The 15566-nt window shown below is 42.9% G+C and overlaps 1 protein-coding gene across 6 annotated transcripts in view; it reads left to right on the forward strand.

Annotated features, from left to right (window-relative positions):
- The window catches only part of SLC44A5 (solute carrier family 44 member 5), a 765772-nt gene that overhangs the window by 679845 nt on the left and 70361 nt on the right, over positions 1-15566 (forward strand). For all 6 annotated transcript variants that reach the window (XM_069232424.1, XM_069232422.1, XM_069232425.1 and 3 more), the window contains exons 16-17: positions 2134-2228; positions 4681-4784. In XM_069232424.1, the coding sequence (XP_069088525.1) occupies positions 2134-2228; positions 4681-4784 (199 nt within the window). The remainder of the gene's footprint in view (positions 1-2133; positions 2229-4680; positions 4785-15566) is intronic.

Genomic DNA, 15566 nt, shown 5'->3' on the forward strand with positions numbered 1-15566 from the left:
CAGCACCATAATGGCTACACTGAAAACTTGGAAGTTTGGTATCAAACTTCTCAGCACAATAAATGCACACTGATGCCAGTGTACATTTTATTGTGAAATACACCCAGAGGGCATCTTAAAGATACCCCCTGAAAACATACCCGACTTCCAGTGTGGGCTGACTAGTTTTGCCAGCTTGCCACACACCAGACATGTTGCTGGCCACATGGGGAGAGTGCCTTTGTCACTTTGTGGCTAGTAACAAAGCCTGTACTGGGTGGAGGTGCTTCTCATCTCCCCCTGCAGGAACTGCCACAGGGCATCCCAGCTATTGGAGATGTCCGCCCCCTCCGGCCACCGCCCCACTTTTGGTGGCAAGGCCGGAGGAGATAATGACTTTTAGAAATCCTCCATCTTGCAGATGGAGGATTCCCCCAATAGGATTAGGGATGTGCCCCCCTCTCCTCAGGGAGGAGACACAAAGAGGGTGTATCCACCCTCAGGGCTAGTAGCCATTGGCTACTAACCTCCCAGACAAAAACACACCCCTAAATTGAGTATTTAGGGGCTCCAAGAACCTAGCAAGACAGATTCCTGCAACCTGAAGACGAAGAAGGACTGGTGACCTGAAGCCCTGCAGAGAAGACGGAGACACCAACTGCTTTGGCCCCAGCCCTACCGGCCTGTCTCCCCACTTCAAGAAAAACTGCAACAGCGACGCGCCTCCCAGGGTCCAGCGACCTCTGAAGCATCAGAGGACGACCCTGCATCTAAAAGGACCAAGAACTCCTGAGGACAGCGGCCCTGTTCCAAAGAAACTGCAACTTTGCAACAAAGAATCAACTTTTAAAGACCACACGTTTCCCGCCGAAGCGTGAGACTTTCCACTCTGCACCCGACGCCCCCGGCTGGACCTGCGGAAAACCAACACTACAGGGAGGACTCCCGTGACTGCGAGCCCGTGAGTAGCCAGAGTTGGCCCCCCTGAGCCCCCACAGCGACGCCTGCAGAGGGAATCCAGAGGCTCCCCCTGACCGCGACTGCCTGCTCCAAGGAATCTGACGCTTGGTAAAGACACTGCACCCGCAGCCCCCAGGACCTGAAGGATCCGACCTCCAGTGCAGGAGCGACCCCCAGGTGGCCCTCTCCTTAGCCCAGGTGGTGGCTACCCCGAGGAGCCCCCCCCCCCCTTGCTTGCCTGCATCACTGAAGAGACCCCTGGGTCTCCCATTGAAAACTATTGCAAACCCAACGCCGGTTTGCACTCTGCACCCGGACGCCCCTGTGCCGCTGAGGGTGTACTTTCTCTGCTGACTTGTGTCTTTGAAATAGTATATACAGAACCAACTTCCTACACTGGCCATATGTGATGTTGAGCTTACTGTAGCTCAGAGCTGGAGTAATGTAATTTACTACTGTGTAGGTGCCTTTTCACTTTAGTAACTTCAGACGTACAGGTTGTGACAAGTAATGGGCTTATTATTTCGTGGGTGGGTGCATGCCCCTCTCTTAACCCCTTCCTAGCTCTCCCGATACCTGTTCTTCCTTCTTAATCCATTCTAGACCACTCACATTTACTAGTAAGCTTCTTTTTCCAGCCACTCCCTCTGGCCCCGCCCACAGTTTCTACTAAGTAGTAAACATACATCTATGAAGATGTCCCAATTTAAATGTCGGAGAGGTGGAGATTTACTCCCCTAGGTTTGTGAATAGCATTTTGTAGTATTAAGTAGTACTATTTTTGTACTACTAAACATGCTACAAAATGCAGTTTATGATTAGGCCCCGACATGAATATGCAGCTAGAGGTCCTGGCTCATGCCAGATGTAAAAAGAATATGTGTTTAAGTTATGGCTTTGCAGAAGTCAGATGGACACAACTCTTATATATTTTCTACTATGATCAGAGACTGTGTTATTTTGTATGGCACAGGTAAAATGATCTTCACATAGTTTTCATAGTTTTTCTAGTAAAACATGTTTTCACTCTGCTTAACTATTGTGAGGTGCAAGTTGCCTTGTGCCAAAATTTGTAATATGAATATCAACCAATTTTAGATTCTGCGATGTGCCAGTTTTTGTACCATGCACATTGAGTGATGCTGTATGTCTCCGACTAACTCATATCCTATGAAATTCTTTTTTTTTCATTAGATATCATACAGGGTCGCTGGCATTTGGATCGTTGATACTTGCTATTGTTCAAATGATCAGAATAATTTTAGAATACCTTGACCACAAACTTAAAGGTGAGGTTCGCTAACTTAATTTCAGTATTTCATACATTACAACATCTAAAGTATTCCTGAACTATTCACTTCCTTGCACATAATGAATTACACCCAAAACAAATTGAATTCTATATGACACAGATTACTTTTCATTATGCCATTTTTTCTCTATGTAAGGTGCATTTGTGCCAGCTTAACTTATTTGTCTATGCCATTTGATTCTTTTGCACAAATTATTTCACAAAACTGTAATCTATATGTGCTTTAAAAAGATATAATTCTGTTAAATTCTAGTTGTGTATGATAGCTTCCAAGCTTTCTATTCACTTTTGCATCAGTATGAGGTACTCCAATCACAGATAGGTCACTTTAAGTGTTTGTAATCAACTGTTTGCTCTGCAGTTTGTGTTCTCCAAATGTGAGACCTGTTTAAGGATTCACATGTTGCACCCCATATTGTCAGCTTACAGTGGGCTTGGAACCCACCCATTGCTTACCATTGTCACTCTTATTTGCTTGTTTTCTATTTGTCTGCTTGTGTGGGCCTTTCTCCCTTTTCTGTATCTATCCCTCCCCTGGTGTATGGAGGCATTTTTCTTCCACTATTCACAATTCAGTCATATTTCTTTAAGCACTCTTTGTGAGTGTGTATGTTTTCCAGCTGTCTCCCTCATGTGCTTCTCTCCCCCTCCTTCGGCTGCGCTCCAGTGTTCCTCTCTTTCATCGTGTGCTTCATGTGTGCCCCAACATTGCTTTCTCATCTGTGTACTTCTTCCCGCCAGCTCCATGTTGGTCTCTTTCACCCTGTTTGGCCCCCAGTGCTCCACTTTGCTCTGTCTCCATGTTCTTTCCCCACCAGCTTCCAGTGTGTTGCTTCCCCACCTGCACTCTCCATGCTGCTTCCCTCACCCTAGCATGTGTTGCTTCTGCCCCCTCCCCGCCATCTTGCTTCCCCCTTTAAGTCACTCATGTTACTTTTGCTCCCCCATCCTGCTGCCTCTCGAGCCCCGTGTTTATTCCACCTGCCTGCTTAAAATAAACACATTCCTGCATATTTCTTTCTTCTTTTAAATTACTAGCTTGGATTGGTAAGTAAAAAGAAAAAAGAAAGAAGATGGATGTGCAGACCTATAAAATGACACAGCTGCTTTTGAAAATGTTGTCAAAAGCGTATGTTTTTGAAAATTGTTTGGCCATACTGCTCATTGGAAAAGCCAGTAGGTCCCAAAAGCGAGACCTATTGGCTTTACCAATGATGTTTATGCGTCCCCTTGAATCCTGGCCACAGTAGGTGGAAATTGATCAATTTGAGGAGAGAGTTGGTAGATCAGTAGTTTAGTTCAAGTTTGATTAGATTATCTCCTTAAACCTGGTCACCAGCTAAATTTGAATCTTGGTTTACTAAGTTGGTACAAATGTGTACAACAGGTTTGCAGTATTTGGACTGAAAACTTGCATTTATGATGTTCTCCAACTTTAAATGGCTGTCAAGTTGGGGCTGACCAATATCAGTACTTGGTGATAGAAATTGTCAGATGTTAATTTATTTTATTTGTGAGCATTTGCAACACATTAACATGCAGATCACAGAATAGGCACTGAGCAGACATTCATTTGCCTGTTCATTGGACAACAGTTTAAAAAGCATTGCTATTGAGATACCTTCACCCTCACTAAAAGTGTGCAGTAAATGTGGGCTATTGTGAATGATTGCAGTGCTTTGTTTTTAACACATGGGCCCTGAGTCACAAAAAGAGTTGTACATTTACACCGGTACACATAACTGCTAAGCAATGGTATTATGTACAACTTTTGGGAATTCACAAAATTGCTAGTAGTACGCATGGAAAGCTGCAACAACACATTCCAGACATACTACTGGGAACAACATGTGACATTTGTTTAACTTTCCAGTGCAAAACAGTACTTAGCATGGGGGAAAAGCAAACCCATTGCGCAAATTCAAATTTTCTTTCTTTTTATTTTCTCTTGGGGAGAAACATAATTTCCCATTGAAACCCTCTTCCCCCACAGCCCTACAAACCTTGGTGTGTTCTGTTCCTAAAAGGGAAGTTACTTGAGCATTTTACTGAAGTAAATCTTTAACCTTTTCCAGAGTGACATTTGTACGCAGTCATGGCATACAGTTATGTTTTAGTAAAACCATTTACAGGTACTAGGCATCCCTTTGTATTGCCTCGATAGACCTAGGTGTACAGCCCTAATTGGCATAGTGTATCTCCCCAGGGAGTGTTACTTGACCTTAGTCTTTTCAGGGCCACTGAATATTTAAGAGCCCACAATTCAAATAAATTATATAATTGTGTAATTGATCATATGATAGGCTGTGTGTGCCTTGTTAACAGTGTAACAGTGTGCAGTTGTTGTAGAATAGTAAAACCTTCTGGTTAGTTTACCTATTTGTGTTAGTATTGCCATTGTTATTGACCCCTCTTCGTTCTTCCTACAGCCTCCCATAATGCATTTACAAGGTTCCTGTTGTGCTGCCTGAAGTGTTGCTTCTGGTGTTTGGAAAAATTCATAAAGTTCATCAACAGAAATGCATATATAATGGTATGTATTGCAAACCTGCTAATACACCATGGTAACACTGTTTTTCTTATCATATATGTCTGCTTAAAATGACACACATACAGCCACGATAGGTGCCATTACATGTATATTACATTTTCTGGAGGCCAAAAGTGGTTGTTGCTACCTTAGCTTCTGCGCGTCTCCTGACATGTGTATTGTTGAAGAGTGATAGCCGCAATTCATATCCTTGAAGCCACACTGCTTCTCTCAGGTACTCTGTGGGAAGTAGAATGTGACCTAAGACAGAAGTGCCAAAATTAAGGCCCTCATTTACGAGGCCCTAGCAGCACACTGCACCACCAAAGCATTATTTTTATTTTGACACTCCAGTGGCACAGTGTGCCACCCTATATTTACAAGGCCACGCAAAGCCACCTTGCGTGGCTTTTCATGGCCTTGTAAATATGGACCCCTTTCACCATAACACTGCGAGAAAAAGGTGTTCAATGGGTGTTGCTTGGGTTGTTCCCACGCAACACCAATGGAACCCGAAGGAATATGATGCATTCCCAGATTTACAAGTCTGGGAATGCATCAGATTAATATGCCATCTAAGGGGCTGTGTAAGAATTACACAACAGCAGGGAAATATTATTATTTCTCCCCATTATTTCCTCTTTCTATGCATCCTTGCACCATGGTGCAAGGGTGCCTGCATTGGGGCTAGGCAGCAATGTGTGCACCAGCACAGGAGGAGAGGACCAAAATGCACTGGATCTTGTAGATATGGTGCATTTCTGCCCAGTCCTGGTGGCTCAGGGCAGAGCAGCAAGGCACCTGCGCCACAGGCCTCATAAATGAGGCCCTAAGTCTCTGTAGAAAAGGTAGCCACAATTTCAAAGAGCCTCAAAAGAGATGAAAAAGTAGCAAAACTACCTCTCATAATAAATCAATAAAAGCATTATAGAAAGCTAATCAGTACCTGGCAGGAAAAAAAGGCAAAGCGAAGTGGAGAATTCACACAGTGGACTCCTTAAGCAGTGCATTACATAGTTAAACCAAACTGTCTCCTTTTGTACAAAATGGTGCATCGAGACTCAGCGTTCACTTTCAGTGTTGACCCTAACATGAACAACCACTGTTTTACAATAGAAAGTGCTATACCAGTTTCAGAATTTTCTTGAATCTTGAAGTGGGAGGGGACACTCTGCTACCTTTCTGACCTGTGGCTGCCATTCTACGGGTCTGAAGTATAGCAGCAACTTAAAACACAAGCTGTTTTTGGCTGCTTGATGTAGGTGCTGCATCACATGGAACATGGAAGACCAAACATATAAAGGAACAGCATTAAAAGCCATAACACCTATGAAATAAAAGCAACTTCTCATTCCATTGTTCTCCACAAGCAGCTAGAAAATGAAACACATCACTAAAGTGCAGCCTACTGAAGCTAGGAGGAACACTTCCTGGTCAAGACAGTTGATCAGGAGGAAGGAAGCAAAACAAAAGGGTGCCCCCTCTATTCAATGAAACAGCTTAATTGATGAAAGCATTACATGCACTGAACCTTAGTTCTGTGCAGGTACCTGGCCAGTTAGTACCCCATTCAAGTAATTTGCAACATTGAATTTAGGGACGATTTTCAATCTAAAATGTGATTAATGTGATATAGTGTGTAGCACTAATAGCACATTTTGTGGATTCACTAAAGTGTCAGCAGTTCATTACCCATTGTGACCATTCTCCTTGATCCGTTAGTTCACCCTGCTGTGTTTGAAGGTTTCTTAGATAGCAGTCACCACACTTAATTCCAAGCAAGACCATTTTAGGCCTCAGATTAGCTCACTCCTCCAGACCAGATTTGTCTGTGATGGCTGCTGAGAGTTAACCATGGACTCACTTGCACAAATGCCTGTAGATGGCTCTAAGTCCTGTGCATTGAAAAAGCATCTGCCCTAGGTCATTTATCTATTGTTCCAAGAGCTCCTTTCCCTACTTCTGTATTTACCATCTCCTTTGCTAATCCTGGTCTGCTTTCGCATTAAAACCCCTAAAGCTCAAGTGAGTTTAAAGTGTGGTTTTTAAATATCATCTATTTCACTTTCTAGTGTTAGCCTCTCTGTCTGTCCATGGGATACGTTATATCCCAGACCTTTCCCTCATCTCGATCACTCACTGAGTGAAGGAGAAGGCTGTCTCTCCAATAATGGCAGTGGAGTTTTAGTGACCTGGCTAGACCTACTGTTTATCCTGTGGCACTTTTCTCTTTCTCAGTGTGATTTGATAGTGTTTTTTTAAATGTCACTTTGGCTGCTCAACATGTTGTCCATCTGGGGATAGTTTTAGCAACTCTTCCCAAACTAGGTGGCCCTTATCCTTTCCTTCTAACATTTATTTCACTGTGCGATATTGCTTTTAAATTACCATTCTAGTAAATATTTTTTGAAGAGATCTACTCAACAAAGGAAATTATTTCTATCTCTAACATCATCAGAATTGAAAGGTGACCGAACAGTTAAAAAAGATCACTCTTCGTAAGTGTCTCATCTCAATGAAACCAAAATTCCAAAATAAGACCACCAACTCGGCTAAAAGCTTCTTATGGACATGTGCACAAAAAACTCCATATTCTAAGAAAAAAATCATCCTGAAAACAATTAGCATTGGTTGAATTTTACCTCTGCAAATGAGATTTGTGAATATACAGATCACGTTGGTTCGATGGAACATCTGTGTCCCCATATTTAGAATTAGAGTTGAGTTTGTGTGCTTTACTAGATGGTCCTACTTGTACAAGTATGCAAACACTGATAATCTTGAAATTGTGTGGGTATTACTATATCCCTTCTATGTAGTTTTTCTTGAGCAGAGCACATTCTCATGTAGATTGATAGTCCCATTTCTTATGCATCTCTCCCTCTTTAGTCTATGGATGGTCAAGATCATACACTTGGACACTAAGGGTCGATTAAGACTTTGGAGGTCCTAAAAGACGACCAATAAAGTGATGGGAAGGATGCCACCATCATACCGGTGGTGTCTCCCCCAAGCGTATTACAACGTTCCCGTCGGGCTGACCGTCGGGAACATTGTAGTACATGTTCCCTCAGGGCTGACTGGCAGGAACAGTGCTATGAAATAGGTCTCAGCTCCTTGTACCACACCAGCACAATTGGAATGGGCATAGCAGGGCCCCCCCCTGTGGCCGACACTGTCTTTCCGTCAGCCTTTCCATTGCCGGGGGAAAGGCTGGCAGAAAGCTGGGTTGTAATCAGCCAGGCGGCACTGAGTTCAGTGCTGCTGTGGCTGAGTACAACTTGGACTTCTGACAGCCCGTTGGGAACCATATCTGTGGTGGGGACGGTGGTCCCCTGGCAGTCCAACCGCCAGGGTCGTAATGTGCCGGTTGGTCTTATTGGAGTGCAGCAGTCTAAAAGTCACTGCAAGTCTGGCGGTCCTTAGACCGCAAGACCCATAATCGGGCCCTAGGTATTTCATACACATCACTCAAAGGCAGTTAAATCTCTTGTAGTGGCCTCTTTGCCCGAGGAATGTAGTACCCAATGTCTCAAATGCACATATCACATCCTGTCTGTTTATATCAGTTTGCATTTTCATTTACACTAGACACAGAACTTAATAACCACTTTATTAAGCATATCGCTCAAAATGTGACATTCACCAACCTTCTGCCTTTGGAGGGGTTTACCTTCCATAATTGGTGTGAAGTCCAGGGTACAATGGATTAATGTCAGTATGGAGGCAAATGTTGTTAAGTTATGATACACAGCCACTGAGTCTGAAGTTTACATCAGTCTATATGCACCTGCACTTCAGTGCATGTTCTTTTGGCATGGTTCTCCTAGGGAAACACAGTAAATCCCACAACATCCTCCCCACCACTCGCCTAGCAATGTGGACAAGTCTTGTCTGTTTCCCGTGCAATCCTGAGTTGAAGGAGAAGCAGCTGAACCATCTGGAAATATCTCCAAAGATCTCGGCTCGCCAACCCTCCCTTTGGTCTCTCTGTTATCATTATTTTCCTACTTAACCTCACCATCTGTCTCCCCAAATAGAAGTGTCTTTCTTTTTTCCTTGATAGCATGATCTCTTCCTTTGGTCTAGGCATCAGTATCACCCAGAGGAGGTATATTAGTTGTGACAGGGTGTTCATTTTTACAGTGGTGAGTCTTCCTATCCATGACAGTGGCAGCACCTTCCATCAGTTTAAATCCCCTCAAATATTTTTCAGGAGTAAAGGGCAATTGGCTGCAAGAAGTGTGTTGAGGGAGTGGGAATGAGGTTTATACCCAGATAGTGAAAGATTTGTTTGCGCATTTAAAATATAAAGTTTACAGTGTACTAGCCTGAACCTCTTGCAAAATCAACTTCAGTATCTTAGATTTTTCTGTTAGCCCTGCCACTGTTAATGCTGAAATTGTACTAATAAATATTCATTTTTTTTAAATGTTGAATCTGCATAGAAAATGACTTAATATAGAGAATAATACACAACTTTGAAAAAAGTACCTACTTGAGTGACCGGCAATAATCACGAAGTGTCCTTATTAACTGCTTGTTAATGCAAAATGTTGTGCTCACGTTTAGATTACTGTAATAGTATGTTATATTAATGATCATGTATACAGGCCCTGCGAGGTCTAAGACTCCAGAGTATATTGAAAAGTGTATGAGACACTTGGTTTTTGTTGTAATTTGTCAGTCTAGTAGGTCGATCGGGTGTGGTCGATGAGTCAGAGCGTGACTGAAAGTGAGTGAAAAAAAAATTCAACTAAGATCTGGCGAGTCCTATGTGCAACAGGACAGTCTCACCGATCAGTTGAGAATAAAATTTGCGGGTTGAATTTTGCTTGTGAATCAAGGAAACTGAGAAAAAAAGAGTAGCTGCTAGAGCGAAAGTCCGTCAGTGAAAAATCCATACGGTTTCTGAAGCGATTGTGATACCCTACCTGTAGTAAACGGACAAATCGGGTTCTGATTTGTTTAGTGATCGCAATAATTTTGCACTATTCTTGTGTGAATCTGAGTTTAGGAGGACAAGCAGCAAGACTTTGTCAGCAGCCAGACGCACAAGTGCGACATCATTGGAGCCGCGCTGGGATAGGTTGATTAGTGAGATGGATCACGCATGGATTGGCGGAGAACCGTGAAGTGCAATTGGTTGAGAAGGTTGAGGAAAAGGATTCTGGGATTGAAAGTCACTTCCTGATTTGATTGAAAGTAAGATAAAGGTCATAGAAATGACATTTTCAAAGCTATAAAGAGTGCCCTAAGGGGAGATAAGTATATTACAACAGGTATAGGAGATATTGCACCGCCAGAAGGTACACCTGCTTAGATTGTATTCGAAGAGAAGGGTGCTGAGCCATGTCTTTGATTGAAACAATGGTGCAAAGTGATGGATAAATATGGGCATTAAGCGTTTCCTGCTCATGGAACATTTAATTTGAGGAGATTAGAGATTTTGAGGAGGGTGCTATATGATTTGAAACCCCCTCCGAGACTAGCACAGTTCGAGGCATTAGCAATCTGGGAACTAGTAGCCAGACTGCAGCAGCAACAGCCTTTTGGGAGGAGAATGAAAAAGGCAGAAAAGACACTAGCGGACGCTAGATGGGACAGCAATCAGAAATTTGGGAGAACCGAGACTTTACAGGGAATTAAGTTGTTTCCTTCAATTAAACAGGTCAGCGAGAGAGAAGAAAGGAGAACTACCAGAAGGACAAACAGAGCACCTCCGAGAGTAGGGAGCGGAGATCAACAGAGTCTAGGAGATATTTAACACTTGATGAAGAGTCAGATGATGATGAGCACATTTTACAGTTACTGAGAAATTGTCCCTACCATATGCAGCACAAGAGAGCGGTCCAAGCATTAGTGTAAACCCTTTGGCACCAACACCGGTTAACCTGACAATGAGTCCAGTACAGATTAATCCTAACCTGACATAGAGCAGTCCTAATCTGTCCACTACATCGGCAGCTCAAAATCCAATGCCACAGCTGAATGTCCTGAGAATTTACCCTGATGTACCTATTGTAGATACAGCAACCAAATTCATAGTGCCGTCAGGACAAGTTTCCCAGAAGCCCTATACAGTCACAGACAGTCCTGCGTTACACCCCTATAACAGGATTGCAGACCAAAATGTTCACCTTGACAAATCAGAATACAGGAAGAGCGGATCCACAAGAGCAAGCCCAGATGCAGTGTCAGTACCAGTTACCATAGGTCTGGTCATACTCTTGTTTTCCCAGGGAAATAATGAGGACAGTGAACAGACATCTCTTAGACCGAGCGTAGAAAGTAGCGGTACAACACAAATGCATGAATGACAACCCCCAGAAGACAACGTTTGATGGGGCAGGTCTGTTAATTGACTTGAGTCCTTCAAGACCACTCCAAATAATGAGGTGAGATCATACATAGTTCCAAATACAAGCGTAGTGACACCTGAGACCCCGAATCTGACAGTACAGCAAATGCCAGATGTGAGTCGCAACAACGTTGCTTTACAGAGTTTCACAGCCCAGCAATTAACCGTTTGGTCAGAAAGATTAAGCAGCACACAAAAAGATTCTAGCAGAGAAAGTGCCCTGAATCTGACTAGGCTTAGATTAGAGGCAGAGACCTAATTGAGGGAACCATGAGCTTTGACAGGATCGACACGTTCAAGGACAATGAGTTGCGTTATTTTTGTGAACTGATTACTAACAAAGCAGGGATAGTACGTCAGAAATTGGCAGACCTAGCAGAAAAATATGACATAAAGGTGGAGAAAACAAAACACTGGCAGAGGAGTTACAGAATAGATTTTGATTTGAAAGACTTCAAGAACATGAGAATACCTGGAATGAAAATTCACCTTAGAGAACTAATACAGAGCATTCAGACATGGGGAGCATTAGACAAATGGGAAGGCAGATAGGTTAAGAAGAGAGACAAGAAGAAAAGGGATTCTGCAAATCTTACTGCACATGTGCAGCAAGTTGAGGACCTAGTAAAAATTTTACCAATGAGAGAAATTCCAGGAGAGAATTTTATTCATGTCTCTTGTAGCAGAAGTGACATTCTATCCCAGGTTGAGGGAGAAGCCAGTAGAATGGTACCCCCAGACTGACAGGTTTGTGAAACTCACAAAATGCCTGTGGTAGGATTTGAACACCCTGTTAGAGATGGTAGTTCGGGCAGATTTATGGATTGATGAAAAAGGAACGTAGATTGGCCGACCAAGGGAGCAGAGAGTGACCCAATCATAGGTGCACCATTTCCTGAAGTAATGAAATATTGTTATAAAGTGATTGAATTTTTGAAAACAAGAATTTCGCCCAAGAACATTGACTGGCAGAGAATAGACAGGACAGCCCAGGAAGCGAAAGGGTCAATACTTAGATACTATGAGAGATTGTTGCAGGCGTTAAAACATTACAGTGGTAAAGAAACAATTGAAACGAAAGACATGATTCATTTTGTGTTCAGATTTGTGGAAGGTTTGAAATCTGAAATTAGCCAGATGATTAAGAGTCATTTAATTTGCTGGCAAGCAAAGCCGACGACGAGGTATTGCAGTATGCAAAATACTGTAGTGACAGGATTGAGTTGAAACAGAGGAAGTTGAAAGAGAAGGTCATGGTGATGCAGATTATAGTGGCACAAACAGGGATGCAGAGAGATTTTCTACAGCAGGAGCAGCAGGGAAATGTGGTATTTCAAAATCAGGCGAGATGAAGAGGTTGCAGAAGAATGGGAAACGGATACAGTAATCCAGAGTTGGGTACAGTAGTGGTTCAGAATGATATGCAGGGAATGAAGAGATTGGATTGTTGCTATGTCACGCTTGCAGAGGGATCGGATATTGGAAGAGGGAGTGTCCGATGTTGGTAATGGAATGTGTCGTTCAGCAAGCAAGTGACATCAATTCTTCCCAAAGCATGAGAGGACCAAGAATGAGAGGTCATAATCCAAATTTTCAAAGCAATGTGAATCAGATGCAAAGTTTCAACCCATGCAACAAGTGCAAATGCCACGTATGCGGATAGCACAGTTGCAGCCAATGCAACAGCAGGTTCAAATGATACCTAGACAGCAAATCCAAATACCGCAGGCCCCAATGGAGCAGCAGCAGGTGATGCTTCCTCAACCAGCAGCAGGTGATGCTTCCTCAACAGGTCACCGGTCACTGGTCAAAGGTTTAACCAGAGTAAAAACACAGTACACCAATTCCCGTTACACAGTGAGAATGGAATAAACTATGATTGGGTGAGTTCAGACGAAGAAGAATGTGTACTTGCAGCTTCTTTAGAAATAGATCAGAAAGGTCCATTTGCGAAGGGAAACGTAATGGGTCACAAATTTTCATTCTTGGTTGACACAGGAGTTACACGCTCTACAGTGAGAACGGCAGAAGTTCCAAATTTGCCCCTTTCAGGAAAAACAGTCCAGATTGCAGTAGGAGTGAATCGATATTCGACCAACCCAATTACAGAACCATTTCAAGTTAAAACTGACAATTTTAAAGGATTACACAAATTTGTGGTCTGTGACTCAAGTCTGGTATCCTAACTGGGAAGGGACTTAGGGCCAGATGTAGCAAACAGTTTGCACGTCGCAAACAGCAATTTCGCTGTTTGCGACGTGCAAACTGCACTTGGCAATGCACAAAACCCCTTTTGCGATTCGGTAACCTGGTTACCGAATTGCAAAACGGGTTTTCGAGTTGCAATAGGAAGGGGAGTCCCCTTCCTAATTGCAAGTCACAATGCAATGCCAGATTGCTTTGTGAGCGCGAACGAGGTCGCAAAGCAATCGCAGTTAGCACCCATTTCAAATGGGTGCTAACCCATTCGCAAAAGGAAAGGGTTCCCCAGGGGACCCCTTCCCCTTTGTGAATGGAACTGCAAACATTTTTTCAGAGCAGGCCCTATGGACCACTGCCTGCTCTGAAAAAATGAAACGAAAATGTTTAATTTTTTCGTTTTGTAATGCATCTCGTTTTCTTTTAAGGAAAACAGGCTGCATTACAAAAAAAAAACTCCTTTATTTAAAAGCAGTCACAGACATGGTGGTCTGCTGTCTCCAGCAGGCCACCATCCCCGTGAGTTCCCCGAGTCTCAAGGGGGTCGCAAATTGCGACCCACCTCATTAATATTAATGAGGTGGGCCTTTGCAACCCCCTTGCAAGTCGCAGATGGTGTCATGCACACCATCCTACATTCCAATTTGCAACTCGCAAATTGCGAGTCGCTCGGACTCGCAATTTACAAGTCGCAAATTGGAATATACCTACATCTGGCCCTTATTGTGTAAAAAAAGGAGTTCTATTGCTTGCTCAAATGATGGAATTAAGATTCAGACAAATAGCGATGACAAAGATGACCCAGTCCTAGAGACAGAGTGCAAGACAATAAATGAGAAGCACACTCTGATTAGCTTCTTTCCAGTTTTCACAGTAAAGGATCTTCCTTCAGATTTACAAGGAATAGTTAAAGAGAAAGTGTGGGATTTGACAGGGAAAGACACTGGCCTGATAAAAAGTATTTGAACCAGTTAAGGTTCCAGTAAAGCCAACACAATTTTTCTCCAGATTTCCCAGTACCACATGATACAGGATATCATTGAGAAAATTGCTCCCATAATTGCAGAATTTGTTGATCATGGGGTTTTGAAAGAAGTGTTGAGCAGTCCATGTAATTCACCGACAATGGGATTGAGATTTGAGAAAAATAAATTATATTGTGATTAAATGTTGTCCCGTGGTGCCAAATCCAGCAGTGATTTTGTTTCAGATTCTATGTGATGCTGATTGGTTCACCGTAATGGACCTGTCACAAGCATTTTTTTCTGTGCCTCTTCAAGAGGATAGTCAATTTCTCTTCTCTTTAAAATTTTTAGATCATGTCTACTATTGGTGTAGAATTCCTCAAGGGTTTTCAGAATCACCTTCCATTTTCAACCAGATCTTGAAAAAGAACCTGGAGTCATTGGAAATGCCTTTCCAATCGAACATTGGTACAGTACACTGATAATTTGTTGATAGCATCCAAAACAAAGGAAGAGTGCAAATAAGATACGATTGCCTTACTGAACCATTTAGGAAAGAATGGTCATAAAGTGTCCCCAGCTAATATTTGGGTCACCAGACTTAGAAGTGAATTGGGAAAATGTCCAGAGAAAGGCTCACAGCCATATTGCAGATGAGTCCCCGAGCCACACAGAGGGATGTCAGGATGTTTTTGGGAATGGTAAGCTATTGTCACCAGTGGATTCCTAACTTTTCAGTCATTTCAAAGCCATTGCAGAAGATGACTCACAAAGAAGTTACTGATCCTCTAGTGTTAGATCAGGCCTGTATGCAAGCATTTTTTTAATTGAGAGAGAGTTTGTGCAAAGCTCCGGCTTTGGGACTGCCAGACTACACAAAACCCCTCATGTTGTTCTGTCATGATTGTGATGCATTTTCTTTGTCTGTCTTGACTCAAGTCCATGGTGGTGTAAACCGCCCAGTAGCATATTTTTCAGCTACTTTGGACCCAGTTGCAGCAGCTTTACCAGGCTGTTTGCGGTCAGTCACTGTGGTTAGACAGAGCCTCACTCAGTGTGAGGGCATCATTATGGGACATCCCCTGACTATAATGGTCCCTCACTCTGTTGAAGTTTTACTTACACGAACCAAAACGCAATATCTAACAGGTGCCAGGCTGACTTGTTATGAAACAAGCATCCTGGGGTCCCCAAATGTGTCATTGAAAAGGTGTATAGTGCTTAACCTGATAATCTTGCTCCCAAATGAAAATATTGAAA

The sequence above is a fragment of the Pleurodeles waltl genome, chromosome 4_2, assembly GCF_031143425.1.
Source record: "Pleurodeles waltl isolate 20211129_DDA chromosome 4_2, aPleWal1.hap1.20221129, whole genome shotgun sequence".
Classification (NCBI taxonomy): domain Eukaryota; kingdom Metazoa; phylum Chordata; class Amphibia; order Caudata; family Salamandridae; genus Pleurodeles; species Pleurodeles waltl.